This window comes from Aphanomyces invadans (assembly GCF_000520115.1).
Source record: "Aphanomyces invadans strain NJM9701 unplaced genomic scaffold supercont1.8, whole genome shotgun sequence".
In the NCBI taxonomy this organism is placed as follows: Eukaryota; Oomycota; class Saprolegniomycetes; order Saprolegniales; family Verrucalvaceae; genus Aphanomyces; species Aphanomyces invadans.
Window position 1 is genome coordinate 919,707 of NW_008580153.1, and position 27,249 is coordinate 946,955.

Consider the following 27,249-nt stretch of genomic DNA (forward strand, 5'->3'; position numbering starts at 1 on the left):
CGTCGTTAGGAGAGGTGTTTCGGTGGGGCGGCCATGCGGACACCAAGGATCATGCCGCAAGTGGATGACGGCGGAGGCGACTCGTCTGGACGAAAAGGAGCCATAATCCCCGAGACCAGGGCGGTGCGGGTTGCGGGAGATGATCGCACTGTGTTGTTCCCGCAGGTCGGCAAGGCCATGGTGGAGCCTGAGCAGGTGAACAATGCGCATCACAACAGCGGCGACGACATGGTCAAAGCAGTTGCACTGGATGGATTTCTTTTGCTCGATACATGCCGAGGTACATCGAAGCCACATCTACTGCTACTTGCCTAATCGAGTGGATTGGGGTAGTGGAGTTCCCCGAGGAAGCGACTCGGGCCGACGTAAACGGACTGAACATTCGCTCCGTTGTCGTGGACGACTTGCTCTTCTTCAGCAATCTCGTGTTTCTCGACATGAGCGACAACCAGGTGAGGCAATTTGTGCAAGTGTGGCACGTGGGTGACTCGCCATCGTGCACAGGCACCGTTCGAGCCGCTGGGAACGCTGCCGGCCCTCAAGGAACTCGACTTTCAATGCAACGCTGTGCACCGCATTCAAAATCTGACGGGATTCGACGGTCTCGAGTGGCTCAACCTGTCCTTCAACTGTCTCACCAGCTCCGACGTGGAAGAGCTGGCAAAGCTGCCCAAACTGCGGGAGCTGTATTTATCAAACAATTCCATCACAACATTGCCTCCAATCATGGTACCACGCCGTCGCTCTCGTGGCTGCGACGGTTGATCGCGGGCGGCGCGCATAGGACCGGTTCGTACGCCTCGAAACGTTGTCGCTCGAGCGAAACAACATCCAGGGCACGGGTGTGTTTACGTTGCTCGCCGTGACCCCCCGCTTGAAGAACCTCAATCTGTGTCACAATAAGCTCGTCGAGTTCCCTGAGGTTGGTGCTTCCTTTCATGAGTCCGCTTGCAGCTCACGTCCGGGCGATAGAGCGCGCTTTGCCTTCAGGAGAAGCAAAATACAGGCTTTGCCAACCTCGCTTACCTCAACCTGGCGCACAACAAAGTCACACGGGAGTGCGGTAGGCAGCCATTGCGTGTTGTCCATGCTCAGGCCAACGTGGTGACCAGACATCCTGCCTCTGGTGAAGTTGCGCGCGCTACAACAACTGGTGATTTACGGCAATCCCCTCGCTCATGCAGCAGTGCAGACGCAAGGCACGTGGCCAACTGACCTCTCCATCCTGTCACTCGATCAACATAATCCACCCGTTGGTTGTGTGCGCGCAGACAAGACCAAGCTCGTGTACAACCCCGTGCCAGACATGACGGACGCCCACATCGACATCGTTCGCGACGTCGAGCTCAACATTGTCGTGGCATACCCCGAAACGAAGAAGAAAAAGTCCACGTACAAGAACGTGCAGATCGCGCGCGTGGCGCAGGCGGCCCTCCCGACGTCGTTCGAGTTCAAAGCAAGAGCCCAGCGCATGCTGTTTAGCCCGATGGACCAGCAGCAAACGACCATTTTTCCACGTCTAGAGGTTCGTCTGAGCCAGCAGCATAGTCCAGTGTTGGCGACGTGTGATGGGCGGTTTCTATTGTAGAAGAAGGAAATGCCCGACACGAAACCATCAGGTGGGGGGGGCACCATGCTCGACTCGACATGGCCAATGTCTGCAACGTCTGTAGATATGTCGACGCCAGTTGGCCCTGATGCCACATTCATGACCAGTCTTGATGGCCAGTCATCCACCCCCGTACTCCGACAAGACAAGTTCCCGCACGTCAAGGTACATGCGCTCGTCGGCGAGGGAGGTTTTCCAGACCATTCCAAACACCATGACAGGACCACCGACACATGGAGAACGAAGTGCCGTCATATTTTTTGGCCCGGTCCCTGGCGCCGACGACAGAGGTCCGTTCATGTTTCGATAGCAACGTCCAAGACGAATTGAGAGGCTCTTCCTGCAGGTCCAACAGCACAAGCTCAAGACTGCCATGACGTCGCTGCGGTACCAACTCAACCATCCCCTCACATCCCACAATGACATGGACGTCATGACGGACGTCCACGCGGCTCGCCCCAATTGTATCCACAAGGTAGTCACCGTCATTGCCTCGCCACGACTAACGCGATGGGGTTCCAGATGCGGCAACGTCGGAAGCGACATGACGGCGTCGATCGCGTGACCTCCGGAGGTATGCTCGACCCAACAACGCGCGTATTTCACGACGGACTCTGAAGTGCTGGCGACCATCGACCAAGCCATCGACGACGTCAACGCAAAGCTACATCAGCGAGGTACTGGCTGAGCACAGAACCATACTGCAGTGATGCACGGCTTTTCTCGACGACGTAGACGCTCGCCTGGGTGGTGGTGGCGGGGTCAACGCGATTCTGCGCAAAGCTCACCGACTCGTCCAGCACAACTAGAACCATCCAAGTGTCCAAGCATGTGACGACTTCATTTTCGCCAGGATGCCGACGACAAGTTTGTACAGTCTCGCATTTAGATTAAGTTGACGCGTAATGGTTCAATCGATACAGCAGGACACGGCCTCGCGCGTTCCCCAGTGCAAAGTACCCTGCGTTATGCCGACAAGTTAGCCACGATCATGCAAAGACTGCGAGGCGCAGGACGCACCTCCGCTCGGGCTGAAGTCCATGCTCGTGACATATTGCAGAGGCGTCTTGGCTGTCGGCCAGTTGGCAAACACCGTCATGGACGGCACATGCACCTATGCGATCATGCACAGTCATGACGAGTCTCGTGTAGTGGGCAATACGTCGTACCATCTTGAGCGCGTCCTTGGTTTCTTTCGACGACATGGCGAGGATCTGTCCGTCGGGGTTGAACAACAACTGGTCGATCGACGTCGTCAAGTTCAGGAACGTCTTGGCGGGCTTGGGGTGTGTCGCAGTGGCAGATAGCGTGTTGATATCGTACACATTTACAACGCCCGAGTCAGCGCCGACGGCAACGTACTTGCCTTTGGCGGCAATCGCACCGCTTCCGAGACTGCCTTCGTCGCCCACGCGGTAGATGCAGCGACGAGTGCGCATGTCCCACTTGTACACGTCGCCATCGCTCCCGGTGGTCAAGAGGTAGTTGTTGTCGTCGCAGAACGTCGCCGATCGCACAGACCCGTTCATTTTGATGTTGCCCATCCACTCGTAAGATGCCGAGGACAAGAGGGCAATGATGCCGTCGTTCCCGAGAAACGCGGCGTGGCTGCGGGACACAGCGAATGAGTCCCATTTGCGTTCCTTTCGGTTTCCGATGCGAGGGATGCGCTGAACAGATCCGGACTCCATGTCATACGTGTGGATAAACGTGCGTGGGCCCGACATCACGATGCGCTTGCCATCTGCGGTGAACTTGGCGCACGAGATTGGCATGTCCTTGAGGAAGATGCTCTCGACCTTGGCGTTCGTACTGCCGTCTATTTGGAAGAGTCGCAATGTTTTGTCAAGCCCGGCCGTTAGCAAGAGCTGCCCATTCGGATGAAACTGCACCGACTGGATCACCGCGTTCGACTGTCCGTGCTGGTTGGCATCCTTCACACGGCCCACTTCCAGCGTCCCTGGAAGCAACACATCGTGCGACCTCTCCATGAGCGACCCCGACGTGGCAAAGAGGTCGAACTCTTCCTCGTCATCGTCCTCGCCGTCGCTGCGACGACCTGCGCGTTTCTTGGCGTCAATCGCACCAAAGTCGGCCCAGGACGCAACCGATCGGCCCGATTCAAATCTATATACATGGAAGCAGTTGAGATACATCACAAAGCTGTGGAAGTACGCACTGTTTCTTGAGGCGTTGTTGGAACACATCACCCTGGACTTGGGTTTCGTCGTCGGATTTGCGCAGCTTCCGCAGGCGGGACGAATCTTCCAAATCGACTGTCACGTGCTCGTCATCTTCATCTATCCACGCAGCTTGGCGATGGACTGCGTTGTCGTCGGTGAGTGGTCGCTTCAACGCGGCATACCCTTTGCCCTTGCTGCCGAACAATTGGTCGTTCAGCGCGAGTTCGACTGGACACCACACAGCCTGCTCGTAAGACGACTCTGTATATAGACCGGTCGCAGGAAATCGTACCTGTCGACACTTGTTGTGATGCCGCCTTGTCGCCAGCCATGATGATCACCGAGGCGAAGTGGAAAGCGTGGTGGCACTTGCGTCCGGGAGTGCCTCCTGACCAATTATGTGCCAACCACGAGGAATCATGGGCAGTTTCCTTACGTTTGATTGGACCGCCCTGGAAAATACTAGACGCCGATTGGTCCGTTTCAACTGTATTTAAACAAAATATTGGGGATTTTTCGGGAATTCTCATTGGCATTACTTTTTTGTCAGAATATTGCGAAGTACATAGCGGCACCGCGGCGGCGCTCCCATCGGAAGGACCAGGAAAGCGTAGGCTAGGAACGACGGTAAAGTGTACTACGAGTCTACATTGATCTCTCACCATCCTTCCCTGTGTGCATGCATGTCCCCTACGCTAAGTATCGGTACGTGGTCGTGGACTCGGGGTCGCGCTCCAAATACTCTCGATCGATCAAAGCTTCAATGCGGCGCTTGATGAGCTTGGGGTTGGGTGTGAAGAACGAGAGCTGGCTAAGCACCTCCGAGATCAATTGTTGATGGTTGAGCGTCTTTCGCGCCTTCATGATGCGCACAATCGCAGCTTCAATCGCAATACTTCGATCTTCTTCAACATGTTTGGGGTTGTGGCTTTCCTCGAGCGACGCCATCGGGATGCGCAGCTTGCGCACAGGCGATGCAAACGACGCGTTCGCTTGGAACGTGTCGGTCGTCGCAATGTTCTTGTTCTCGGGCGTTTTTTTCACAACTTTGAACTTGCCACACGAGAGAGAGTGAAGGATGCGCTTGAGTATGTCGGGCGACACGTTCAAGCTTTCTTGCAACTGGTCAAACGTGAGCGATTCGTCCGTGTTGAACAGCACCAAGGCCACTGCTTGCAGCGTCGTGACCTGGAGGTCATACCACTTCTTGTTGGCATACGTGGCGCGCACGGTGGCGTTGCCGAGGGAATGGATCCACTGGAGGCGGCGATGACTCGTCATCGAGTCGTAGTATGTCTTAAACAGCGACATGCACTTGACCATGGGAGGCGGGAGGTGGACTTGCAGCGGCTGATACGACGGCCAGTGACCGGTTGTGAGCACCTGGACGCCAAACTCGATCGTGGTGTGGTTGTGGGTCCGTTGAAACACATCAAATTCGGCTTGGTGATCGCCACCGATCGCTAAATCGTTCAACATCCCTTCCATCTTGCCCGTAAACTGTGCGCCGCAGCGGAGCTTGAGCTTTGAAATCATGCAAATTTCTGCGTCATCCGAGCTCGATCGCTGGTTGAGCAGCCGCTTTGCGAGTTGGTTGCGATAAATCTCGGCAAACAAGTCTTTGTCCATGAGGTATGAAAACACGTGCACCACCTTCTCCAAGTACTCCTCGACTTGTGTGTCGCTAAGCTTCTCGCCGCCCGACTTGAGTATACGGTCGCAAAACGTGCTCATGAGCTTTGCCGAGCAGTCCTTCCCCACGTCCTTGTTTACAAATTCGACAAATGCCTCCTTGAGCGCCTTCTGGAAGAGCGAGTTGCCGCCAAACTGCTCCTGCACCACCTTCACGTACTTGTCGTGAAGGGCCAAGATTTCTTTGATGAATGCCGGGTCCGCAGACGGATCTTTAATGTTGTCCGTCGTGATGGCTTGCGTGCGGAGGTCGACGATCTGGTTCCCAACCGCTTCAACGTGTCGTCGGACTAGCGCGGCGATCGGTGCCAAACCTTCCGGCACCCGAGAGAAAAGACGGTACATGCGGGACAAATCGTCCGACTTGTCGTTCTGGAGGAGGGCGATGCAACCGGAATTTTCCCGTTCCAACAGTTGCTTTTGGTGCTTTTCGAGGAGCTCGACTTCAAGCGCGCGAAGCAACTTGGCCTCCGTCGTCGAATGCATGTACCGCGCGACGCGGCTGGATTCGTTTTTGAGGCTCTCCTCTGTCTTCATCATATACGCCGGCGTCGAGTCGACCTCGAGCCACGCCTGCGCCTTGGTCGCGTAGTACGCTGTGCTGCGCTTGATGAACGGATCCTCAAAGTCCGCCACGTACACGTCCAGCGTTTTCATGCCCATCGTCTCGAACACTTCGATGCAGCTGCGCAAAAGAGTCGTGTCGACTATCTCACCCTCGCGTTCCTTTTCGATCAGCTCCAACATGGCATCGACAACGTCCTTCTTGATCACATTGAACACAACAAGTTTGAAGTTGGACAAACCCGCCTCTTCCAGCTTTGGCAACGAATTGTGGTGGACGTAGTACCGATTCAAGTACGTAAAGAACATGGCCATCCACTTGTTCATGAGTTTGTGGTTTTGCCACCGACGGTGCAGTTCATTCAACAAGAATTCGTCGTGCTGGTTCTGGAGCGCTGGAAGCACGTTTTGCTGGAGGTAAGTCTCGAATGTTTCCCCATGGCGCGTGTACAGTTGCGCAGACCAGTTGTACGGGGTCCGTTGCGTGCACATGTCATAGCACACCGTATACACCGGCATATATTCCTTGGGAGGAAAGGGGGACTTTGGGACCTTGTCAAACCCCTTGTTCAGGATCTCGAGTAGCACATCCACGGCAACCTTGATCTTCTGCCACCCTGTTTCCAGCTCAATTAGCGGCTTCGACGCCATCGTTTGGAATATGCGGTGCGCAGTTGGCAAACGTATCAATGTCCAGATAACCTTTCATCCGGATGAAGAATTATTAGCTCCACCTTCATTCGTAAGGGCCTCGGTATGCCTTGAATTCTGTTACAGTCTTTATCCAAAAATGAGCTCGATATTTTGCGTGCAACTCGAGCAGTCCGCGACCTTGACGACAAGTACCCTTCCCTTCATTCCAGCCCGCCCAACAGAGATGACCGCTGTCCCTTTGAGCCCATGTTTCGACCGTGCTTTTGAAAACTGGATTGTCCAGGACAAGCATATGTATACATTAGATATTTTGTCCAATCATGATACTCGGTGACCGTCGCGGATTGAGGATATTTTGTCCAATCATGAGACTCGGTAGACTGTCCCCGTCCACGAGCACCATACAGAGGGAACGATATGCGAGTGGTGACGACCCAACATAAACCAAAGGGAAGACATTTTTGCTCCGGGTAAGATGTGATCTTGATGAGAAGGTCGTGCGGCAATAATGGCTGTGCTTGAATTGGCGAGAGGGCGATTCTCGTTCGTTTACACTTCCCGTTGAGGATGGGGGGACACACGTTATTAAAATAGTGTCATTTTGACATGTGAATTCATGTTCTCAAGGCTTGAAGGGAATGTAATAAATTACTATAGAAGGATATATCCTAATTTCATTCCAGCGTGCCCTTGAAATGGGTTTTGAATATCGTTGCATCCCACAACCCCCGCAAGCAGCCCCGCCGACGACTTTCCACACTGCCATCGAGGAGCTCACTTGACGACGATGGCGGCAGAATTGGATTACGTTGCTTCAGTCGAAGAGCTCAACTTGGCACCTGAAGACGATGACTTGCTCTCGTTCTATTGCGCAGGCGAATCGGACATCCCACTCATACGTGACTCCAACACGAGCAGACCGACCTCATTGAGTGGGTTCGAAGGATCTCAGGCCATCGGTGGCAACAAGAGATCCATAGAAACAGCTAGCAATGGATCGTCGGAGCTAGACGGTCCAGAGTCCCCTACGGGTGGCGAGAACGAGCAAGGCACAGAGGAAGGACGACGACGCAAGAGGTAACACCTGGATGTGAGTTATCATGTTCCCTCCGTCTTACCTCACACATGCAGACTCGAGCGCAATCGGGAATCGGCCAGACAAAGTCGCCGGCGAAAGAAGCAATACCTGGAACTCCTCGAAGGCAAAGTGGCTCAATTGACGGAAGAGATTGACGAAGCGCGCGAGGTTCATTTGGACTCGGCCGACAGTACCATCAATGCGCTCAAGAACCAACTTGTGACGTCGTTAAACAAGCTCCTGGACAATTACCCGCCAAACACACCCCTGCCTCCTTCTGTCGACGCTGAGGTGCGCGCAGGCGTCCATTCCATCCAAGACCGGTTTGGGCCAAATGCCAAGGTACTCTGTCTATCCGCCAACGTGTTGTTTTACAATCATCGCCGTAGGAAAGGCAAGCTGTGGTCAATTACCACTTCACGCAGCTCGATAGCCTGTTGCTGCCGCCCTATACACGGTTCTTGCTGTGGATGAGCATCCAGGTAGTCTTTCTCATCAAACCGAGGGATGCCTCGACATGTCACGACGAGCATACTTGTAGGACGAGTCCTTTTACACAAAGGCCAACACATCACCGACACCTGGAGGAAGCGTCAAGTCAAAATCATTCAGAGATGGTGACCGCAAGGACTCCGTGGCCAAGAAGGACGGTCTGTGGTCGGCGCTGTCAACGGAGCTCGGTCTAACATATGAGCAAGAAGAAAAGATCAAGGGACATTATCGCGCGAGCGACTCGAAGACGGCCAAGTTGGAGCGCCGGAAGATCGCAATGGCCGTGGTATGCTGAATGAAATCGCAAGCCGACAGTGTATGCTCGTTACAACATCCGTGTAGACGTATCTGCACCAGCTCAAAGTAAACATGGCGGAGAGATCCGAGGCGGTCCAGTCGTATTCAGACTCAATTCAGTCGATACTGTCCCCCGACCAAACGATCCGATACCAGCAGTGGGCAATGACCAACCGCACAACACACTCAGACATGCTTAAGGAGAACGGACTGCAGTTCGCTCCCTCGTCAGGGTTGGATCCAAGCGCCAAGATTAGCACGATTTTACACAAAGAAGACCGCGACTTGACAGTGGAAGATGTGACCTCGCTTCTCGCGACGCTGTCAAAGAAAGCGCCACCCGGTCAAGACCAAATTGCGTCAACGACACCTGGTCAGCATGGCCAGCGGTAACTCTGAAACTTGTGCATTGAATTGTCGGCCTGCTCCTCCGACCCAGTGGCAATTGCACCACCAGATGCTCGTTGATTGCTGCAAACTCTTATTATCCATCTATTTCGTAATGTACACCTCATTGTTGAATGCCGCCCAAGGAGGTGTGAAGGCTGCGACAGCTGCATTTCAATGCTCACGGACGCGCCGCCAGTGCCGTCCCTTGCTTTGACAGCGTCGCCAGCATCGTCGTGATATCCTGGGGATCCAACTCGTCGTCGGACTTGTGCAAAATCGAGCTGATGTCGGAAGAGAGCGACACTTGAACAAGGCTACGGGCTTTCAGTGACGCCGAGTGGTTGGCTCGATGGGTGATCGTCCACTTGTGGAATCGGATGGTCTGGTCAGGAGTCAGGATCGCTTGGATTTTGTCTGATTGCGCCTGGACGGCCTGTCCCCGTTCCGCCATGTTTTGCTTGAGTAGGTGCAAGTAGTTCTGCACAAGTGGACTTCAATTACCAGCTTGATTGCCATATACATGGAGTGAGATCGAATCATACCACAGCCATCGCAATCTTTCGACGCTCCAAGGCAGCGGTCTTCGAGTCGCTCGCGCGGTAATGCCCCTTGATCTTTTCCTCCTGCTCATATGTGAGCGCGAGCTCCGTCGACAGCGCCGACCATAGCCCGTCCTTCTTGGCTACGGTATCCTTTCGCGGCTCGTCAGTTTTTTTCGACGACACAGGCGGGGATAGGTTCGACTTTGTGTAGAACCCTTCGTCCTAAAGCCAATCACCCTTGTTTAGATGCTGTAGGGCACGCCTCAGTGTACCTGGTTGCTCATCCATAGAAGGAACCGAGTATATGGAGGCAAGAGGAGACTGTCCAGTTGCTTGAAGCGGTAGTTCACAACAGCGCGGCGTTCCTGCAAGGTCGTACTTTAGTCATACAATTAACGAGAAGCGTACGTTGGAATTTGGGCCAAATCGCAAGGGCAAGAGCTGCACGCCTCGTCTAAGTGAGTCCAGCACTGTAGGATCGAGTGGCATGTGTGGACTCAAATGCGCGATTTTATCATAGAGCGAAGACACCAGTCGAGATTTGAGGCTCGACAGAGTGCGATCGGCCGACTCCAAGTGCCGGCCACGGGCAGACGCGATGTCCTCTGTCAGTTGGGCCACCTTTTTCTTGAGCAGCTCTAAGTACTGCTTCTTCCGGGCGCGACTTTCACGTGCGGAGATGCGATTGCGCTCAAGGCTATAGAATGAGTCAGTTCCGGTCTTTGTCGATTTGGAGTATTTGCGGTGTACCGTTTGCGCCTCTTTTCGTCGTCTGTATCCTGATCATTCTCCACCAAGTTTGAAGGGGAGTCAGGGGCATCGAACTCGGCCGACGATGTTATGCTGGCAGTCTCCACGGAAGCATGGTGAGCACCACTGTGTGCAGGAGGCGGCGCATGCATTTGAGTTGCCGCGGCAACGAATGCATAATCGTCCTCTGTCGCCGAATTCGACGACATCACTGTCGGGATGACGTCGAGTGCTTCGTTCGGAGCTCCTAGGGTAAGCTCGTCCAGCAGCCCTTCTGGTCCTCCCGTTCCGGACAGCAAGTAGTCCAGCAGCTCATCATCTTCTGGGCAAAAGTTAATCGATTCGTCAATCTCGTCCAAGTTAATGGCGGCGGCGGCCATCTTTCCAGCACAAATATGTTGGAAGTCGTCGAGGCGATCGAATATATCCGAATATCCGGATAACCAAGAGAGGCAGACAAGGCGTTTGATCTGGATGTGGGACCGAGTGTCCAATCGAAAGGAAGATGCATGAAAGAGCCGCGCATCCTCTAGGTGCATGCAGAGCTCGGTACACAACTCACCTGGGTTCGTTGGAGGGCATGCAAAACCGTCCATCCCATTGCTCTCAACATGTAGCTATCTGGGCAGGATATAGACACTCCCTTTCAGCTCGGGAGATGCATGAATACCCTATGAAATGAGTTATCTAGGGTATTTTATGTCCCACTTTCAATATACAGTTGTACCGTGAGCCCTTGATATCCGAATTACTGATAGGGATTTAGATAGGGATTTAGTTATACCCCTAAATAAGAGCACAGACGATTTCGCGGCAGATGTGACCGACATTGATTATCTCGTCGACGAAATGGACGCGATGACATCCACGCAGGGTCTCCAAGATAGCGACCTCGCGAATTACTTTCTTGAGAACGCCGGTGGGTCGACGAAAGGACCATACGAAGATGTATCGCTCCACCAAATATCCACATCGCTCGGCCTAGCGATGCCCAAGGCAGCACCCATCGACTTTTCGTTCAACCCCATGCCAGGCTCTAGCACGCCCAAGAGCGATGTCCCTGCAATGACGTACAACAGAAGGAGCTCTTCAATTGAAAGAGGCAGTGCGGCATCGTCAGATGGTGGCGATGGTCCTCAATCACCTCGCTTTGGTGGTGACAATGACCTCGACACCGAAGACGAGAAACGTCGCAAGCGGTAGTGTGCCATGCTCATTTTTTTCCAAAATCAGGTCGTCATGAAGTTTGCATTGTTTTTTACAGATTAGAACGGAACCGCATTTCCGCTCGCGACAGTCGGCGTCGCAAGAAGCAGTACTTGGAACTCCTGGAAGAGAAGGTTGCCCAGTTGACTGAAGACATCGATATCACTCGCATGGAGCACTTGGATACGGCGGACAAGACTATCACGGCAGTGAAGGCCCAGATGATTACGTCGCTATATGAAAAATTAGCTCCACTCCCACCGAACGCCCCGCTCCCCGCGGACGTCGAGGACGAGTTGGGTCAGGTGGCGCAGTTACTCAAGGATCGATATGGACCGAATTCCGAGGTTCGTCTGACCTAAGGATGTGCCCGTAGCCCCTCAAATGTTTTCATCATCTTAGGAACGGCAAGCCCTGATCAAATATCACTTTCACCAACTTGACGGTCTACTCTTGCCGCCGTACACGTGCTTCCTGCTGTGGATGAGTCTCCAGGTGCATGTGCTTGTCGTGACCCGAACGAATCATCCCATTTCCTCGCTAGGACGACGCGTTTTTCGCTCGCACGCTTCAAACGCCGTCGTCATCGAGTAAGAAAGCAGGTGAGGCGTTGGAACAGCGCAAGGATGGTGGCAAGAAAGATGGGCTGTGGTCGTCCATGTCGTCGGAAGTCGCCATCTTGTACGAGCAGGAAGAGAAAATCAAGGGTCACTACCGCGCGAACCAAGACAGCGAGCAGACCAAGATCGAGCGCCGCCGGATCGCCGCATCGCTGGTACATTGTCAATCAGGGATGCATCCAATGTAATCCGCTGGAGTAGGGAAACATGTCGCAATTCCAAGAATGCTTGGCGATGCAAGCAGCCGCGATGCAGACACACTCCGATACGATCCAGGCAATATTGACCCCTGAACAGGTCATTCGATACCACCAGTGGGTGGCACAGAATCGAGAAAAGTACAGCGACCGGCTCAAGAGCCACAGCACAAGCAATTTGCAGCACTTCAACAATACATCCACGTCCAGTAGTGACGTCCTTGCCGCGTTGTTGCGAAAGCCCGACACGGACTTGTCTGTCGATGATATCACGACTCTGCTGGCGACATTGAGAGCCGAGTAGTATGCCGCGTAATGGCACAACTAGAACGTAGTCAATAACGACGGTGTAATCGTTGCCGCCACAGAAGCGATATATCTTCGTTTCCGATGTCGCAATACCGCCATGGAGCCACGAGGTCCATCGTGATATGTCGCAAAAAGATTGGATTTAGGACGCCGTCGTTACGTGGGAAATGAATAAATGCATCAAATTGTATACTGACATCAAGTCAAATATGATTCTCTCGATTGGTATTACGTGAGCAGTTACATGATCACCATCGTTCCGTTCTCCCCCCACCATGATGGGGCTGTTACAGATGACAGGTCCAAATTTAACTCGACAAAGCCACCGCGATGTCCGAGCGCGCGCTGGATCGGCTACATGTGCCTGTGCCGGACGGTACTGTTCCTGGGCACGACCGCACTTCATCGTCCTTCTCGCTAACCTCGCCTACGTCGGGGCATGACCGCACTGGATCGTCGTGTCTGTCGCCTGTGCTGTCAGGGCCGCCATCTCCGACACGCTATGCCCCCGTCAACTGCGAAGTGCACATGCTTGTGCCTACGATTCCCGCGGAAGAGCCGCTGGCGGAACATATTCGTGTGCTGCTGAAAGAGACGGACTCAGACCCGTCCGCGTTTCAGCATTTACGTGATATTTATCTACAAACGATCCAACCCAGCACCACTGCATCGCCGCTACTCAAGCAACTGCATTGCATGCCAGTGACATCATCCGCGATTGCGAACGCTGTACAAGCGTCCGAAGAGAGCAGCGTGATTCTCGGGTCGACGTCCACGTCGCTTTTGAGAAGTCCCATGGCGCAAAAGATGAAGTCGAACTATCACCAGTGGAAATCTACATTCCTCAAGACAAAAGACAGTGAACATGACGAGGAGAGCGCCGACGAGGACGGTTTTGCACCGATGCAACCTCCCATCACGGATCTCGTCGTTGTGTTCAGCGGCGACGTCACACCCGAAGACTTCGAAAAGGTTGAGTCCGTTTTCGGACTACTCGTTGGGTTTTTCATCCTTTTGCTTCTTCGTGCAGATTGAAAAGTCTCCCGGTGGCATCAAGGCCGATCTCAACCGCGGGCGTCGTGGCCAGTTCGTGTATTTGTGTCAAAAGCGCGAAACGCCGTCTGCTTTTGGATACAAGCGCCCGCCCATCAGCGACATCATCTTGATTTACCCTGAACGAGGCGAGTGCCCGCCGCCCAACTACGAATTCGTCCAACGGCGTGGCGTGGCGGCCAACCTCAACGCGGTAGGTCCTTTCCTTCTGGGTACGATCAACCCCTTGAACAACGTAATGTTCCCAGGGAGTAAGCGGTGAAAAGCTGTACATGTGCTTCAAACGGTCCGCTTCGTCGTCGATCACAGACATTGCCGTCGTGTTCCCCAAGAAAGGCGAGAAAGTGCCATACGGGTACTGCGCCGTCGCATCTTGGTACGACTACTGACATGGGCATGCAGGTACATGAAGATCGACAAAACTCCCCATGGCCACTCCGTCGACATCCACACCAACATGGAGGTGTCGATCTGCTACAAAAAACACGTACGGAAGATTGCGACGGGTGGAAGGCCATCCGCTACATTCTTGTCGTTGTAGATTGGCCTCGTCGAGTACTTGAAACCCTTGTGGTGGCACGCCACGCTTGCCAACTCCCCGCACGGCCCCGTGCCGCTCAACGCACACGCGCCCCGACCGAAGACCCGCACTGCATTCTTCGACGGTAATCCAGATCGAACGGACATGAATTGAAAAGTTCATCACCGGTGAGTAGACGGAGATAGCAAAGGCGATGCGACGAAAGCGGTCGAAGTTGTTCGATCCGAGATGGCGACCAGAGACAAGTTGGCGACGGCTCCGTCGTTGTCGCGGGCGGCGTCAGTAAATGATGCCAGCTCAGACGACGACTTGTCGACGCTGATCAAGTATATGTACCCACTGCTCGTGTCGTGCCACATGCGGCAGGGGACGATTGCAGTCCAAGCAATCGCAAGGCTCGAGACGCTGTTGGATTCGGATCTGGTCAAACGCCACGTGATGAAAAACGACGCGTACTTGCTGACAGCGCTTGTCGAAACCATCAACACGTCGTGCCAGCAAGGGTTGCGGGACCGCGTGCCGATTGTGATGGGAGTGCTGTCGAAGGCACGTCGTCCTCGATAGTCTCTTCGACGAAGTCACCGCGCTCATTGTGTTGTGATGGTAGGTGATCAAGCAGTACGCGCACGAGTTTTCGTCGGTCATTTTGCACGAAGTGACCAAAGCGCTTCTGTTTGTTAACGATTTCGACGATGGCGCGGCCCGCGCGGCCTTGGAAGACATGATCCACTCGGTCATTCGGCGCGTCGACGTCGACAAGAACATGATCCAGGCCAACTTATCCAAACTTTTCGCGGCCAACCACCCGTCGATTGCGTCCAGAGATGGCTTGCTCGCCAATATCGTGTACGGTGTCGCAAGCGAAGCCGTGACAACGGTCGAGATTGCCCGTATGAACGAAAACGCCCTCAACATTATCAAGGTACGTTACCCGCCACCAATTTCAAACCATCTCTCGTCTCCAACTGTTCTATCCAGGGCCATTCGTCCATCTACTCGGCGGGGTTTTGTCACGAGATTCAGCATTGCATCAAGGGGCTGCTACAAACCACGGTATGGTCGATCATTCGCTTCTCTAGGAATTGTGTCATTGAGTTTGGTGCGATGGACGTAGGCTGAGTGCAATGCATACCAGCTCATAGCAACCCTGAGTAAATATGCCACAAAGCGCAATTGCTCGACGGTCGATCAAGCGTATGAGAAAGACTGTGCGTCGATCACAAACACACTGCATATGCTGGACGTTGCCCTCCTGAGCGGTCCACCCGTATTCAAGGACCACCCAGTGTTTGGCCAGCAGATCCGTCGGTTTGTGTGCAGCGTCGTGAATTCGGCCTGTGTGATGTGGTCCGAGTCGGTCATGCGTGCTGCTCTCAGCCTTGTCACGACGCTGTGGAATCAGTACCGACTGCATTTGAAAGTCGAACTCGCGTTGTTGTTTGAGAACGTGTTCCTGCGGATCCTACGCAGCCCCGGCCCGACTGCGGCCATCTTCCAGTCGTTGGTGCTCCACGAACTCATGCCGTGGTTTCAACTCCCGCACAACGTGGTCGAGATTTTCCTCAACTTTGACATGGACCGTCAGTTTGTCCAGCAATGGAAGGTATTCGAACAGTTCTGCGCCGCTCTGTGCAGCATCACTGAAACAAGCTGCGTGAACGGCGGGTCCAGCGACGCCGACGACTCGAATGCGCTGGATATTGGCGTACGTTGCTCACCACAAAGCTGTGTTATGCAAGAGGGACATGGAATCTGTGATGTTTGTAGGAGCAAGCGTTAAGCACGATCTTGGCGATTTTACGCAGTCTCATGGACGCCAGCGGCCACGCACACTTGATTCTTCGCAACGACAAGACTCGAATTCTGTCGATGGCGAAGGGTGGGTGGGAGTTGGACGAGTTTAGCAGTCCAACAAGCCCCACGGCGGCTTCGCAGCCCGACCTGTCGCCGCACGCGGCCACGTCGTCTGATGAAGTCGCTCCCCAGCCACAAGACGACCACGAGTCGAATCCGATTTTGAACCAAAAACTCGGGTCGATTTATGGCACCGTGCGCGAACGCAACGAGTTGCAAAAGAAGAGCCAGCAGTTGCTCAAACGCGGAATGGAAATCGCGGAAACCAAGAGCTTCAAGAAAGCTCTCGAGTACCTGATCGCGATGGGGCTGATCAAAGAGTCGCCACGAGACATCACATCGTTCCTTCGCATTTACCACACGTTCTTTGACGAGAGCGACATCGGCGACTACCTTGGCGAAGGCGACGAAGAGTTCAAACTCCACATTCGCCTTACGTACGCCCGGGCAATCTCGTTCACGGGCATGACGCTTGTCGAGGCGCTGCGACACTACCTGACCCATGGCGGGTTCAAATTGCCCGGTGAAGCGCAAAAGATCGCCCGGATGGTCGAGGCGTTTGCTCAGTGCTACTACGAGGATTTGGCCGGTGCAACGGCGTTCTCGAGCTCGGACACGATTATGATCTTGGCGTACTCGATTATCATGTTGAACACAGACCTGCACAACCCTCAGGTGAAGAAGAACAAGATGTCCAAGGACCAGTTTGTGAAAAACAACCGGGGCATCGACAACGGGAACGACGTCCCCAAGTCGCTGCTCGAAGACATCTACGACGACATTTTAAACACCCCGATCCAGCTCAAGGGCCTCGCGTACACGTTGCCAAGCACGAAACCCGACCACGCGACGAACGCAGACGCCGAGTGCGAGAAATTTCGCATGTGGCTGTCCAAATCCGTGACGCAGTCGGAGGACTTGATGAAGGACTTGGCCCGGTCCAAGTTTACGTTCAACTTTTTTGGCGTCGATGCCAGCATCAGCCCGGATCTGGTCAAAATCCTTTTTGAACGCGTGTGGTTCCACTTCCTCGCGCTCTCGACGACCATCTTGAGCAACAACCAGAGTGACTTGAGTCTCGTCTTACAATGCCTCGACATGCTCCGCTACTGCATTTCGATCTGTGTCTTTCTCGAGATGCACGTCGAGCGCCAAGCGTTTTCGAACCAGCTGACCAAACTCCAAATGTCCGATACGTTTGGAAAGGAACCGCTCAAGGAACCTGCGTCCACGGACGACCACCACCGGCAACAGCAGCAGCCCGAGTGGCTCGAAGGCCACAAATCCAGTGACACAGATCCGTGGACTGTCATCGGCGACATCCACGTGTACGTGAACAAGCTCAAGGACTCGATTCAGAAGCGCCAGACGGTAGAGAATCTCAAGAGTGTCACAAAGCGCATCAACCGAAGCCACGTGTACCTTCATGATTCGACGCAATTCATCCGCGAAGGCGATTTGACCAAAAGATGCCGCACGGGCCGCCATCGCGTCTATCGTTTCTTTCTCTTCAACGATCAGCTCCTATACGCGGACAAGGGCATTTCAGGCAACTTCAATGCTCACCAGTCACTGCGTCTGCGTCTGACTCGGCTCGCAGACATCCCCGACAGCCTCCTTGTGCGCAATGCGTTCCAGATCTTGAACCCTGTCAAGAGTTTCACCGTGATTGCCGAGACCGCCCCGCTGAAAGCGGAATGGATGCGCGAAATCGAAGAAGCCATCATGGAAGCGAACAAGAAGACAAACATCAACCTGCGCCGTCTGTCCACGGCGCGCGGCCTCAAGCGTGAAAACAACGCAGCCATCATTGCCGAAGCCAAAGCAAATGCCAAGGAGAAGGTTGATGAAACGAGCGCACCAGCCGCCCCAATGGCGACACCGCCCGAGATGTGGGTCGCGCAGTTGGACGTCTGAAGGCCACATTTGCGCTGAGGGAGCTTAAGGAATACAACATGTTTGCATGGAGATCTGGCAATGTTGAACGATAGACAGGAACACGAGCGATCCCTTCACATGGCACACAGCCCAAAGCTACGACTGGCAAGCGTGATGGATGTGATGCCCCTAGGAGCAGTGTGCCTTCCACTGCATGCACGTTTGTTGGATGCGTGCAATGCTTGCGGGAAGCATCGGTCGCGATGGTCGGGACGTGGATGTTCCGATTGAGTGTGTCGCTCGTAGAAAGTCCAAAGAGCACCAATTGCAATCATTAACATGGTCAATGCGCATGCGACTGTGGACACTTGACCACTGGAATCAATCGTTTTGCATGTGAACGATCACCAAATACGTCAGGCACGCGATGGGAGGCATCGGTGTTGCAACGATGGGAGCTGCTGGCGGATGGTCTCGAGATGCGCCAGGTCAACGTCTCCCACGACGACCCCTTCGCCCTCGCGCAGCTCGGTCACAATGGATCCCCATGGATCGATGAGCATGGATTGCCCCCACGTGTGCCGCCCATTTTCATGCACGCCGCCCTGCGCCGATGCCAGCACGTAGCACTGGTTCTCAATCGCGCGGGCTTTCAATAGGACTTCCCAGTGCGCCTTTCCTGTCGTGTGGGTGAATGCGGCAGGCACGACCACGAGCGAACACGGACCCAGCGCTCGGTAGAATTCGGGAAAGCGGAGGTCGTAGCAAACAGAGAGGCCCACAGGACCGAGGACGGTGTCAACGACTGGGTGCTGGGCCAGGTCGCCGCGGAAATTAGTCGCCGCTTCGTCGTAAGCTGGTTGACCATTGCCAGGAGTGTACCCAAACAGATGAACCTTGTCGTAGCGGTGAACAACTTCGCCTGCGGGGTTGTACACAAGCGTCGAGTTAAACACTTTGGTTGTGTCTATGGGGTTTTCGAGCGGGATCGTGCCCCCAATGAGCCAAATTTTGTGCTCTTTGGCGAGAGACTGCATGCATTGCTGCATGGGCTTGGAAAGATCTTGGAAAGGCTCACGGATTGCAACTTTGTCCGTGTCCATTCGCCCCAACAGCCCCCAGTACTCTGGAAGGAGAACAACGGACGCTCCAGAGGCTGCCGCTTCTCCCACAAGGCGGCGCACAGTGTCAATGTTTGGCGGTAATGTCGCGCGCGACACCATTTGGATCGCTGCGACTGTAAACTTCTGCATGCCCTTCACTTTGTTGCAATGTCAGCATTCTTCACCAAATACCCTATCGTGTTGAAGCTTCATTTACTTTGATCTTGTTCGCAGTAAATGAATGTCATCTATAAATAGGGAAGAATATCTCTTCAAATCTCGACAACTGCATTATAAGCAAATCTAACTTCACAAGTGCTGCTCATGAGGCCATGCCTCGCAGGGGCATAGTGCGACTTGCATGCGCGTGCAGCGTGAACTTGAGACAATGTTTATACATGGAATCGCTGTTTACTTTTTGTAGAACCGGTTGAGCGCGGTCGGGACTGAGTCCATCTTTTGTTTCCACTCGGCCGCCTGCTTGGCCCGCGCGTCGTCTTTGGCCTTGCTCTCGAGCATGTCCCTGTACTTTTGCTTTTCGATATCGACAACGTTCTGCTGTTTTTTCCGCAATCGGCGCGATGGTCGGTTCTTTCCGCGCATCTTTTTCTTGGGCTTCTCGCGGCCTTCGTTGTTGGCTTTGTACTGCGTCGCAACCTTCTCTTCGTACTCGTCGTTCGCGTTCATGTCGACGCGGCCGATCACCATCGGGTTGAGAGTAATCATTTCCGGACGCAACTTTTCCAACAGCGACTTGACCTCCGTTTCGCGGCGCTGCTTGAGGGTTTCGAATGGGTTCGCTTCGAAAGAATCGAAGTTGGCCTCCCCCGCGCCTGGCACGACGATGTTGGCAAAACCGAGGGCGTGACCGATGCTGAGCACATCCTCAAACGGGCGAAAGCGGACGCTCGTGGCTTGAGTCCCCGGCATGCGGTGGATCATGTATGGACTCGACGCCTTCGTTGTCAACGCATCTTTCCACACTTCCACCGTCGGGCCAAAGCCAACAGCCACCATGCCGCGATGACTGATGTCTACGGTCGTCGCACCCGAGCTCAAGTAGTACTGATGAAGTTCCTTGTACGTGCGCAGATCAAAAATCTATGGGAAAGGTCCGTCACAAATGAAAAACGCCACGTCTTGTCGATCACACCTTGAGTTTGCGATCGCTGCCGGTGGTTGCCAAGTACTTGCCATCCATGTGCACCGCCATGCCTCGAACTACGTAGAGTTGAACGGGAATCGTCAGCAACGCGTTTGGCTCATCCGTTTGTTTCCCCAAATGAACGCATGGGAAGCACGTACTGGGGCCTTGGTGGCACTGCATCTTGATGACTGGATCGGGCATGTTGGGTGTCCACAATGTCACAAGTCCATTAGCATGACCAAGGTTCACCACTGCATTCCATGGGTTCTGCATACACGAGCATGCGTCCGTCAGGTGTACAACGCTGGAAGGTGCAGGAGGTTTACCAAGGCCATTGTGTCGCAGACGCCGAGCTTTGTCTTGTGTGTCGAGATTTGAGTCCCCGTCGTGATGTCATTGTAGCTCAAGAGGCCGTTGCCGCTGACACACGAGAGCAAAAAATGGTAGGGCAAGAACGCCATGCGCTTCGGGTCGGCCATTGTGCGAATGCAGTGCGCTTCGGCGCCCGTGTTGTCGTAAATGTAGCTGCGCAACTCGCTCGGTTAGACGGTGGCAGCAGCTTGGCATGACGACACGTACACATATTTCTTTTGCGCAACTGCAAATAACGAGTTGTTGTGGAGGAACTTGACGTCGCGCACCGATTCCTTCACATGGAATTCGCAGCTGAGATTCATGCGCAGCGTATCGAAGACGGCCAAATGGCCCTTTTGACCACCCAAGATGAGATTTCGACCGTTCTTGGTGTAATCGATGTTGTACGGCCCAAACGTGGGCAAGTCCAAGTGAAACATCTTCTGCACTGTGTTCCGATCGACGTGCTCTGCCAGCTGCTGCTGTGTGAACCTATACGTCTTTTCTAAACCTTCCGCTGTCAAGACACTACGGAACCATGTATGAGAACGACGGCCACATGACGAGTGTTGACATGCCCGGCTTCCTCAGGGAGGAGGATTTCCGCCTTGGCGGCTGACACTGCGGCTTCCTGGAACTTTTTGTTGTGACGCGCCAATTCCCCTTTTAGCTTTTTGTCCTTGGTGGTCTACAGCACCGCACATTCAGCACGTCTGCGTTGAACAAAGACTATCCAACGACGAGTCCCGCGGTGTACCCGAATGACTTGTCCTTCTGGCGCTGGACGAAGGTACTTGCCGACGTTCTTGGTCTTTTGTTTCTTGGTACCCTTTCTGCCTCCATCTCTCGAGTCTTCACCCAAGCGCTTGGGTGCACGGCGCTCGTCGACGTGGATTTCTTCAGCCTGCTCCGTGTCGCTGTGGTCGCTCATGGCCAATATCTGCTTGAACCACCGATCGAATCGGTGTTTCAACCAACCAATGGATGGGCGTGATGCAATAACCAATCAAATGCGGCCGGATTCGTGAAAAACCTGGGCGCCAAGTCGGCGGCACCAGCGCCCGTCTGTAGTTGCTCGTCAGGAAGCGAGAAACCTTGCATTTGAACGCAAGGAAAGTTATCGACCTCGACCCCCACTTGGTAGCCCCCCCCCCTGCTTGGTGCGATTTCAATTTGTGGAGAGTAGGAAAGGGGGTAGTTCAAGAGGGGGCGCATTTTGCGAAGGATTGCACAAACACGCACCTGAAGCAGCGGCGTCCAACCCGCTCTGTATGCGTCGTTCTCGTCGCTGGATGGGGCGGTGCGGCACTCGACGGCGATACTGAGTACGACCGAGCTGTGTTGACGCGGTGAGGGTCGAGTGTCTTTACTGTGTATAAGTGGAGTTGTGGATGGCGCTTTTTACACCGTGATTGGATGCCTTATACATACTTCAAGTGAAAAATCTGGGAATGGAAAGTAATTTTTTATGGACGATCATAACGAGGGATTTTTCACGCAATCGAGATTGCGCAGCGGCAATGCACAACGATGAGGCGGTCTCGAAGCGGTGGATCGAGATGGTTCTGTCGGAAAAGATACATGGGGACTACCTGTGTGCGTTACAGGATGGAACGATCCTGTGCACGCTCGTGAATCACCTGTACCGAGCAGTGGGCAAGCACATCCGTGTTCCGATCGAGACACATCATTCCTCGCCCAACACGTTGTTCAGCACCAGCTGCAGGCGGCAGAACGTCCGCACGTTTATCGAGTACGTTGCGCGCATTCCAACTTAATCGTCGACTCTCACGAACGTAGGTCGTGTCGTTACTTTGGGGTTCCTGACGATGCCATATTTCGACCCAACGATTTGCTCAAGGCATCCAACCCCGCACGAGGTATACTTTATTCCTCGACTTTTCGAGGGCGATTCAACATGCATGGGTGCGTAGTGTACTCGTGCATATTGGCACTTCAAGCAGAGTCGCTGCGGATGGCTCGGCAGAGAACTCCACACGAAAGAGCTTCCATGGGGACCTTTGCAGCGTCATCGTCAAGGGTGTGTGTGTGCCCTCTATCAAAGTAGCTGCCTCATCCAGCGTTCCCAGGACTTTACGGAGACCATGTCACGGGTGGATGACGCGTCGTCCCATCTTCATCCTGCCTCGACATGGGGAGACACGTCGATGTTCACCGTCGAATCGTCCAGCATCTTGGCATGGACTGTCTTGCTCGAACTCTTTGAAACCCAGCAAAACGAAATGTACCTAAGCGCGTCGCATGATGGGACTCCTGTTCATACCGACGACAAGCTGTCGTACGAGCTCTGGCGCACGGAAGAGAGGGTGCGGATGCTGGTGCTCGAGGAAGCATCATGTCGGTACTTGACGCCACAAATGCACGGCAAGCTGTGGATGTTGCTATCTGGGGCCAACACAGAGATGGGACTGCAAAAAGGCCACTACACCTCGCTCGTGAACCACAGCTCGGTCAAGTACGTACCCTACCTGTCGCTTGCAGATTCGATTTCAACGTCTCATCGTCCTGTATTTGTTTTTGAAAAAGTGCTGAGTCTGTCCGTCAAATCGAAGCCGACTTGACCCGCACGGTATCCCCAGAGGACCCCGAGTGGACCCCGGACCGCATAGAAAAGCTTCGACGGGTCCTGGTCGCGTATGCCGTCCACAACCCCAAGCTCGGGTACTGCCAAGGACTAAACTATGTCGTCGCGCGACTGCTCCAGTGCCTCGACAACGACGAGTGTGTATTCTGGCTGCTTGAACGTATGATCGCGTTCCTCCCAGACGATTACTACACGACGATGCTGGGCTTGGCGATTGACCAACACGTGTTTGCCGAGCTCGTGGCACTGCAGTCACCAGAGATTGTTCAGCACATTGAGGTACATGCAGTGCGGCCTGTGCCTCGTACGTTTGCATCCTCTCACATCCATCGATGCAGCAACTCGGCGGGTTTGGTGCCGAGCTCTCGTTGGCATGCACGGAGTGGTTTTGCACGCTATTTGGGAGTCCGTGTCGAAAAGACATTACACTTCGCGTGTGGGATCATTTTTTCATCAACGGGAATGAGGTACGAGTTGCTCGCTGCCGAACGAAGTTTGACACTCCCTGCGACCAGGCGTTGTTCCGCACTGCATTGGCCTTTACCCAACTCGAATACCCGCACATCATGTCGTGCCAAACCTACGGCGACCTTCTCGTGTGTCTCAACCAGGTAATGAAACGAATTCAGAACGGCGTTCATCGATGGATCCAGATCGGCCGAGATGCGCTCCTGGACTCCAAGTTGCTGCTACATATTGCCAATGGCCAAGAAATCGTCACGTCGTCTCGGATTGACGACCTGCGAGCGTACCATCGGTTGGAGTTGGCATCGGGCATTGCGCTCTCGAACGACCGGTGCCAGTCAACGCCAACGGGCGTCGCGGACGATGGTCCGCCGCTGTCGAATGAATCTGCAACGACCAAAAAGCGAAAACACCCCCTGTCGAATCGAAAAATCACGTCCAGGTACCATCTACTTGGGTTGGTGTGATTTTTCTAGTCTGTGTGTCGTTGCACAAGGTCATGATGAACCAACTCCCTCTACTAATGTAGGACCATTCCGCGCCACCTGTCCCACGAAGCGATTGAAACCAAGATCGACGAGTCTGCAGTGGCCAAGTACTTTACGACTGCGCCGCAGGTACGTGTCTACGTCCTAGCAACGACGAATCGTTCTATCATGCTTGCTGAATGCCAGATACTGGACAATTACTTGGGAGAAGCCGAACCGGGTCCGACGTCGTGGCAAGTGGATCAGTTCAAGCTCATCACGAGTCCTAGTGATGCGTCGCAACAGGCTCGTCCTCGGCAGTTTTCCGACACATCGTATCGGCACACGTTCTCGGACAGGACGTCGTCGTTCCGAGAGGCCCGCAGCAAGAGCACCACGGACGGCCTGCGCGTGCACCGCGCGTCCATATCGAACCCGCCACTCGCAGCGTCGTCGGATGACTCGATACGGCCGCACTTTTCCAACAACATCTTCAAGAAAATCGAAGCATGGACCAACAAAACGCTGAAAAAAGACAGGCGACACAGCACACTCAACTTTGAATTCCTCGGGGCTGCGATGGTTGGCCAAGCCAGCTTTTTCAGCGGTCCGCGGACGCCCACGCCGGAGCCAGTCATCGACGGGGGTATGTTTCCCCCGTCATCGCGAGGGTCTGTCGTGGAATCGGCGAGGTCGTCGCAACTGTACGGTCATGTGGCAACCCCGGACATGACAATCGAGCCATCACTTCAGTCCGCAAGGGCGCCACCTCCGGCACCAATTGCTTCCCTGCCACCATCCCCCACCTTTGCGGAGGTCTCGTTCTCAACTGCAGGATCACCCACCCCTTCAACACAATTTCATCCTATTCCCGTGCCACCTCCGATATCTGAAGGGTTGGTCAAGCGCATTGTCAATTCGCACTCGACTCCGTCACTCGTGTCACTGGAAAAGTCCTATCACGACGACAGCTGCGACAGCTTCGACGGCGGGAGCTTGGACGATGCAGACTTGTCCTCGTCTTCGATTGAATCGTCCAGTGGGATGCGGTATCGTTTCCGCAGCTCGCCTTCGTCATCGTCTACCACGACCATCGTCCGACCACCCCGGCATCAACGCGACGGTAAAAAGCCTCCCACCACAGCACTCATGACCATCCCGGACGACTTGGCCCCTCCCGACATGAGGCGGCACACGTCGATGCCATCCCGCAGTCGATCCAAGCAGGTCGGACGATCCACGACAAGCATCTCCCAACTCAACACAGAAAACGCGCGACTACTTCGCGAACGGGCCCACGTTGTGTCGTATCTGCAGCGCAAAGCCAGCGATGTGAGCAGTTTGAACAGCCCCGTCGACTCAGACGAGTATCGAGGCAGCCTCAGTAGCGACGAAGGAACACGGCGGGCCCACCGCGCAACCAACCGCACCAACTCGTTTTCGTTCCTCGGGAGTTTGTCCGTCGACTTGGAGCGCAGCCTGCTGCTGGAAGACAAGGAGTAGGAAACACGTTTGTGTGTCTGTCGCCCCCTGGCGCATTGCCAATTTGTTTGTAGTGGACCAAAATTCGCACATGTGGCGGCAACGGATACCCTGTTGTGGTCAAGTGGGTGTGGCATCACTGTCGTTCTGTCCATCGCTCAGACCATTGATCGAACGCTTGGGTTGAAGGCGCATCCTCACCAAACACCAGGATCGCATCAAGCGGAACGTAGAAAGCTGCACTGTATCAGACATTTTTCCGATCGCCGCAGCTGTGAAATAACAGCACGACCCCTGTCGTGCCTTGGTTGAATTCACAATGCCAGAACGATTTCAGCCCACCACGCATGCGTTACCAGCTACTGCTGCTGTACGTGGCCATGACCCCCCAGTGATCCGACGGAAACATTTTCGAGTGGTTCACCAGCGGGTCTTTCCCAAACGTGGTAAAGTCGTCGCAACGTAAGCCGTGGCTGTAGAGTCGATCAAATCGACACTTGGCAGCAAAGTTGATGTTGGGCAGGTTCTTGTTCACGGTCGTGTCCCACGTGAATTCGTGGGCACTCGGTCGGCCTCGTGCAATCCACGCATCTTCCACCTACACGACTGCCACTCATATCTTGAACTCCCTGCCGATGGATCGTCGTACCGCGCTTGGAATGGCCACAACGTCTTTGCGGCCGAGGTTCATGTCCCCTCCAAACACCCACGGCGACGTTGACTTAGGCGACGAGTTCTCTAAGAGGTGGGTGAAAGACCACTTGAGCTGCGCCAGGCGAACTGTTTTGTTCTGAGCAAGGCTCTCGAGGTGGGCTGTGGCCAAGCGCAGCGCGTGGCCGTTGAATTGCGTGTCTACCACGTGCAAGTGTCGACCCATGGCAGAGTTTGCAAAGCGGTGGCAGGTGTACTGGAGAATCGGGAGGCCTTTGACGAGAATGAGCTCGCTGTACGCTTGCGTTGTCACGGCGTTTGCAGCGACATACCCGAGACGAGTGAGCTTCATAATCAGGAGGTTGCTCATTTCTGGCGTGACTTCTTGGAGAAAGATCACGTGTGGTGCCAAAGTGGAGAAGGCTGTGCACATTGCGTCGATGCGCTCTTCCACGAGAACTTCGTCAAACCATACGTTGAGCGAGGCAACGATTAATGACGTTGGGGTGAGTGTCGTGTTCTTGAGCAGGGCATCGGAAGGAGTTGTTCCTGGTTGTGCCTTTCGTCTCTGCATGCGTTCGCTGTGTAAATTACGAAGCAATGCATTCGACGGCGGAGCTGGTGACGTCAAATCACAAGAGCTGCATTCGCGTGTTGTGTCGTTGCGTCCTTCCTGCGACTGACCCGATGCTTGCATGTGCTCCAGTGCGGACGCAGCAATGGCAGCTTTCAGGTCCATGTCTTCGTCGTCGTCACTAATCAAATCCACCAAATCGTCAACGCTAAACTTCATCCGCTTATGTGGAGAAGTGGTTGGCAAGTGATCTAGCAGTTGATCCGGGAGTTGGTCTGGAGAGAGGGAGGTACGTCTTCAGCAGCAGTGCAATGATTATTCGACATACCGTCAAGTTGTGGCAAATCAGCGGGCTTGTTGTAGGCACAGGCATCGCAGAATAGGAGCTCCGGATCGTTAATCAGCGAGCAGCGCGGACATTCCCAGTCGCTCCACGCTTCCATGAGGAATTCCGTTGAAGACTTGTCATAAAGCATCGAACCACATATTAAC

General features: G+C 54.2%; 11 protein-coding genes across 18 annotated transcripts; 5 read left to right on the top strand and 6 right to left on the bottom strand.

Moving 5' to 3' along the window:
* The first annotated feature begins 16 nt into the window (after nucleotides 1–16).
* H310_04999 (hypothetical protein) lies at nucleotides 17–2,249 on the top strand. The gene is made up of 12 exons (XM_008869595.1): nucleotides 17–280; nucleotides 334–452; nucleotides 505–729; nucleotides 785–922; nucleotides 973–1,063; nucleotides 1,113–1,199; nucleotides 1,272–1,525; nucleotides 1,589–1,619; nucleotides 1,674–1,774; nucleotides 1,831–1,899; nucleotides 1,956–2,084; nucleotides 2,132–2,249. The coding sequence occupies exons 1-12, from the start codon at nucleotides 34–36 to the stop codon at nucleotides 2,225–2,227; spliced, it is 1,587 nt and encodes a 528-aa protein (XP_008867817.1). The 5' UTR covers nucleotides 17–33; the 3' UTR covers nucleotides 2,228–2,249.
* Nucleotides 2,250–2,456: 207 nt separating this feature from the next.
* On the bottom strand, nucleotides 2,457–4,181 carry H310_05000 (hypothetical protein). The gene is made up of 5 exons (XM_008869596.1): nucleotides 4,085–4,181; nucleotides 3,789–4,020; nucleotides 2,779–3,736; nucleotides 2,630–2,723; nucleotides 2,457–2,570 (listed from the first exon to the last, which is right to left on the bottom strand). The coding sequence occupies exons 1-5, from the start codon at nucleotides 4,122–4,124 to the stop codon at nucleotides 2,500–2,502; spliced, it is 1,395 nt and encodes a 464-aa protein (XP_008867818.1). The 5' UTR covers nucleotides 4,125–4,181; the 3' UTR covers nucleotides 2,457–2,499.
* A 118-nt stretch (nucleotides 4,182–4,299) lies between these two features.
* Nucleotides 4,300–6,725, bottom strand: H310_05001 (hypothetical protein). The gene has a single exon (XM_008869597.1). It carries the CDS (start codon nucleotides 6,697–6,699, stop codon nucleotides 4,483–4,485), a length of 2,217 nt encoding a protein of 738 aa, XP_008867819.1. The 5' UTR covers nucleotides 6,700–6,725; the 3' UTR covers nucleotides 4,300–4,482.
* A 688-nt stretch (nucleotides 6,726–7,413) lies between these two features.
* Nucleotides 7,414–9,097, top strand: H310_05002. 2 transcript variants are annotated; one of them, XM_008869598.1, is made up of 5 exons: nucleotides 7,414–7,779; nucleotides 7,834–8,122; nucleotides 8,170–8,262; nucleotides 8,322–8,558; nucleotides 8,615–9,097. In XM_008869598.1, exons 1-5 carry the CDS (start codon nucleotides 7,490–7,492, stop codon nucleotides 8,960–8,962), a joined length of 1,257 nt encoding a protein of 418 aa, XP_008867820.1. In that variant the 5' UTR covers nucleotides 7,414–7,489; the 3' UTR covers nucleotides 8,963–9,097. The 2 variants fall into 2 exon arrangements, with proteins under 2 accessions (XP_008867820.1, XP_008867821.1); XM_008869599.1 differs by having other exon boundaries at nucleotides 8,322–9,097.
* Nucleotides 8,909–10,674, bottom strand: H310_05003 (hypothetical protein). Its single transcript, XM_008869600.1, has 5 exons — nucleotides 10,252–10,674; nucleotides 9,910–10,198; nucleotides 9,774–9,866; nucleotides 9,502–9,723; nucleotides 8,909–9,437 (listed from the first exon to the last, which is right to left on the bottom strand). The coding sequence occupies exons 1-5, from the start codon at nucleotides 10,629–10,631 to the stop codon at nucleotides 9,138–9,140; spliced, it is 1,284 nt and encodes a 427-aa protein (XP_008867822.1). The 5' UTR covers nucleotides 10,632–10,674; the 3' UTR covers nucleotides 8,909–9,137.
* Nucleotides 10,675–11,054: 380 nt separating this feature from the next.
* On the top strand, nucleotides 11,055–12,732 carry H310_05004. Of its 2 annotated transcripts, XM_008869601.1 has the most exons (5): nucleotides 11,055–11,450; nucleotides 11,516–11,804; nucleotides 11,860–11,952; nucleotides 12,002–12,232; nucleotides 12,279–12,732. In XM_008869601.1, the coding sequence occupies exons 1-5, from the start codon at nucleotides 11,101–11,103 to the stop codon at nucleotides 12,576–12,578; spliced, it is 1,263 nt and encodes a 420-aa protein (XP_008867823.1). In that variant the 5' UTR covers nucleotides 11,055–11,100; the 3' UTR covers nucleotides 12,579–12,732. The 2 variants fall into 2 exon arrangements, with proteins under 2 accessions (XP_008867823.1, XP_008867824.1); XM_008869602.1 differs by having other exon boundaries at nucleotides 12,002–12,732.
* A 154-nt stretch (nucleotides 12,733–12,886) lies between these two features.
* Nucleotides 12,887–18,001, top strand: H310_05005 (hypothetical protein). Its single transcript, XM_008869603.1, has 10 exons — nucleotides 12,887–13,555; nucleotides 13,614–13,829; nucleotides 13,885–13,991; nucleotides 14,039–14,123; nucleotides 14,178–14,301; nucleotides 14,353–14,723; nucleotides 14,785–15,099; nucleotides 15,156–15,230; nucleotides 15,292–15,882; nucleotides 15,945–18,001. Exons 1-10 carry the CDS (start codon nucleotides 12,914–12,916, stop codon nucleotides 17,946–17,948), a joined length of 4,530 nt encoding a protein of 1,509 aa, XP_008867825.1. The 5' UTR covers nucleotides 12,887–12,913; the 3' UTR covers nucleotides 17,949–18,001.
* A 205-nt stretch (nucleotides 18,002–18,206) lies between these two features.
* Nucleotides 18,207–19,181, bottom strand: H310_05006 (hypothetical protein). The gene has a single exon (XM_008869604.1). The coding sequence runs from the start codon at nucleotides 19,160–19,162 to the stop codon at nucleotides 18,326–18,328; it is 837 nt and encodes a 278-aa protein (XP_008867826.1). The 5' UTR covers nucleotides 19,163–19,181; the 3' UTR covers nucleotides 18,207–18,325.
* A 98-nt stretch (nucleotides 19,182–19,279) lies between these two features.
* On the bottom strand, nucleotides 19,280–21,470 carry H310_05007 (hypothetical protein). Its single transcript, XM_008869605.1, has 7 exons — nucleotides 21,271–21,470; nucleotides 21,092–21,201; nucleotides 20,739–21,041; nucleotides 20,486–20,684; nucleotides 20,318–20,426; nucleotides 20,166–20,233; nucleotides 19,280–20,113 (listed from the first exon to the last, which is right to left on the bottom strand). The coding sequence occupies exons 1-7, from the start codon at nucleotides 21,442–21,444 to the stop codon at nucleotides 19,424–19,426; spliced, it is 1,653 nt and encodes a 550-aa protein (XP_008867827.1). The 5' UTR covers nucleotides 21,445–21,470; the 3' UTR covers nucleotides 19,280–19,423.
* A 534-nt stretch (nucleotides 21,471–22,004) lies between these two features.
* Nucleotides 22,005–25,873, top strand: H310_05008 (hypothetical protein). The gene is made up of 10 exons (XM_008869606.1): nucleotides 22,005–22,266; nucleotides 22,314–22,393; nucleotides 22,448–22,554; nucleotides 22,604–22,989; nucleotides 23,061–23,397; nucleotides 23,457–23,585; nucleotides 23,634–23,729; nucleotides 23,772–24,025; nucleotides 24,113–24,200; nucleotides 24,258–25,873. The coding sequence occupies exons 1-10, from the start codon at nucleotides 22,034–22,036 to the stop codon at nucleotides 25,551–25,553; spliced, it is 3,006 nt and encodes a 1,001-aa protein (XP_008867828.1). The 5' UTR covers nucleotides 22,005–22,033; the 3' UTR covers nucleotides 25,554–25,873.
* H310_05009 (hypothetical protein) lies at nucleotides 25,729–27,219 on the bottom strand. Of its 6 annotated transcripts, XM_008869610.1 has the most exons (6): nucleotides 27,086–27,217; nucleotides 26,516–27,032; nucleotides 26,314–26,456; nucleotides 26,182–26,270; nucleotides 25,875–26,130; nucleotides 25,760–25,826 (listed from the first exon to the last, which is right to left on the bottom strand). In XM_008869610.1, exons 1-5 carry the CDS (start codon nucleotides 27,198–27,200, stop codon nucleotides 25,885–25,887), a joined length of 1,110 nt encoding a protein of 369 aa, XP_008867832.1. In that variant the 5' UTR covers nucleotides 27,201–27,217; the 3' UTR covers nucleotides 25,760–25,826; nucleotides 25,875–25,884. The 6 variants fall into 6 exon arrangements, with proteins under 6 accessions (XP_008867829.1, XP_008867831.1, XP_008867833.1 ...); XM_008869609.1 differs by having other exon boundaries at nucleotides 25,738–26,130; XM_008869612.1 differs by having other exon boundaries at nucleotides 26,314–27,032.
* Nucleotides 27,220–27,249: the final 30 nt, after the last annotated feature.

Bases quoted from the DNA above. Each gene is read 5' to 3' on its own strand.
- H310_04999 (XM_008869595.1), top strand. From the start codon at position 34: ATGCGGACACCAAGGATCATGCCGCAAGTGGATGACGGCGGAGGCGAC. The intron at 453-504 runs GTGAGGCAATTT...CATCGTGCACAG, and splicing joins TCGACATGAGCGACAACCAG to GCACCGTTCGAGCCGCTGGG. The intron at 1,620-1,673 runs GTGGGGGGGGCA...CAACGTCTGTAG, and splicing joins GCCCGACACGAAACCATCAG to ATATGTCGACGCCAGTTGGC.
- H310_05000 (XM_008869596.1), bottom strand. From the start codon at position 4,124: ATGGCTGGCGACAAGGCGGCATCACAACAAGTGTCGACAG. The intron at 4,021-4,084 runs GTACGATTTCCT...TGTGGTGTCCAG, and splicing joins ATCACAACAAGTGTCGACAG to TCGAACTCGCGCTGAACGAC. The intron at 3,737-3,788 runs GTGCGTACTTCC...CCATGTATATAG, and splicing joins CAACAACGCCTCAAGAAACA to ATTTGAATCGGGCCGATCGG.
- H310_05001 (XM_008869597.1), bottom strand. From the start codon at position 6,699: ATGGCGTCGAAGCCGCTAATTGAGCTGGAAACAGGGTGGCAGAAGATC.
- H310_05002 (XM_008869598.1), top strand. From the start codon at position 7,490: ATGGCGGCAGAATTGGATTACGTTGCTTCAGTCGAAGAGCTCAACTTG. The intron at 8,123-8,169 runs GTACTCTGTCTA...TCATCGCCGTAG, and splicing joins GGTTTGGGCCAAATGCCAAG to GAAAGGCAAGCTGTGGTCAA. The intron at 8,559-8,614 runs GTATGCTGAATG...ACATCCGTGTAG, and splicing joins GGAAGATCGCAATGGCCGTG to ACGTATCTGCACCAGCTCAA.
- H310_05003 (XM_008869600.1), bottom strand. From the start codon at position 10,631: ATGGCCGCCGCCGCCATTAACTTGGACGAGATTGACGAATCGATTAAC. The intron at 9,724-9,773 runs GTACACTGAGGC...GATTGGCTTTAG, and splicing joins TTCTATGGATGAGCAACCAG to GACGAAGGGTTCTACACAAA. The intron at 9,438-9,501 runs GTATGATTCGAT...CCACTTGTGCAG, and splicing joins GAAAGATTGCGATGGCTGTG to AACTACTTGCACCTACTCAA.
- H310_05004 (XM_008869601.1), top strand. From the start codon at position 11,101: ATGGACGCGATGACATCCACGCAGGGTCTCCAAGATAGCGACCTCGCG. The intron at 11,953-12,001 runs GTGCATGTGCTT...TTTCCTCGCTAG, and splicing joins TGCTGTGGATGAGTCTCCAG to GACGACGCGTTTTTCGCTCG. The intron at 12,233-12,278 runs GTACATTGTCAA...CCGCTGGAGTAG, and splicing joins GCCGGATCGCCGCATCGCTG to GGAAACATGTCGCAATTCCA.
- H310_05005 (XM_008869603.1), top strand. From the start codon at position 12,914: ATGTCCGAGCGCGCGCTGGATCGGCTACATGTGCCTGTGCCGGACGGT. The intron at 14,302-14,352 runs GTAATCCAGATC...ACCGGTGAGTAG, and splicing joins CCGCACTGCATTCTTCGACG to ACGGAGATAGCAAAGGCGAT. The intron at 15,100-15,155 runs GTACGTTACCCG...TGTTCTATCCAG, and splicing joins ACGCCCTCAACATTATCAAG to GGCCATTCGTCCATCTACTC.
- H310_05006 (XM_008869604.1), bottom strand. From the start codon at position 19,162: ATGCAGAAGTTTACAGTCGCAGCGATCCAAATGGTGTCGCGCGCGACA.
- H310_05007 (XM_008869605.1), bottom strand. From the start codon at position 21,444: ATGAGCGACCACAGCGACACGGAGCAGGCTGAAGAAATCCACGTCGAC. The intron at 21,042-21,091 runs GCATGTCAACAC...ATGGTTCCGTAG, and splicing joins CTCCTCCCTGAGGAAGCCGG to TGTCTTGACAGCGGAAGGTT. The intron at 20,427-20,485 runs GTAAACCTCCTG...TCGTGTATGCAG, and splicing joins TCTGCGACACAATGGCCTTG to AACCCATGGAATGCAGTGGT.
- H310_05008 (XM_008869606.1), top strand. From the start codon at position 22,034: ATGCACAACGATGAGGCGGTCTCGAAGCGGTGGATCGAGATGGTTCTG. The intron at 23,586-23,633 runs GTACGAGTTGCT...CCCTGCGACCAG, and splicing joins TTTTCATCAACGGGAATGAG to GCGTTGTTCCGCACTGCATT. The intron at 24,201-24,257 runs GTACGTGTCTAC...GCTGAATGCCAG, and splicing joins ACTTTACGACTGCGCCGCAG to ATACTGGACAATTACTTGGG.
- H310_05009 (XM_008869607.1), bottom strand. From the start codon at position 27,200: ATGGAAGCGTGGAGCGACTGGGAATGTCCGCGCTGCTCGCTGATTAAC. The intron at 27,033-27,085 runs GTATGTCGAATA...CCCTCTCTCCAG, and splicing joins TGATTTGCCACAACTTGACG to ACCAACTCCCGGATCAACTG. The intron at 26,131-26,181 runs GTACGACGATCC...GCAGTCGTGTAG, and splicing joins TTGTGGCCATTCCAAGCGCG to GTGGAAGATGCGTGGATTGC.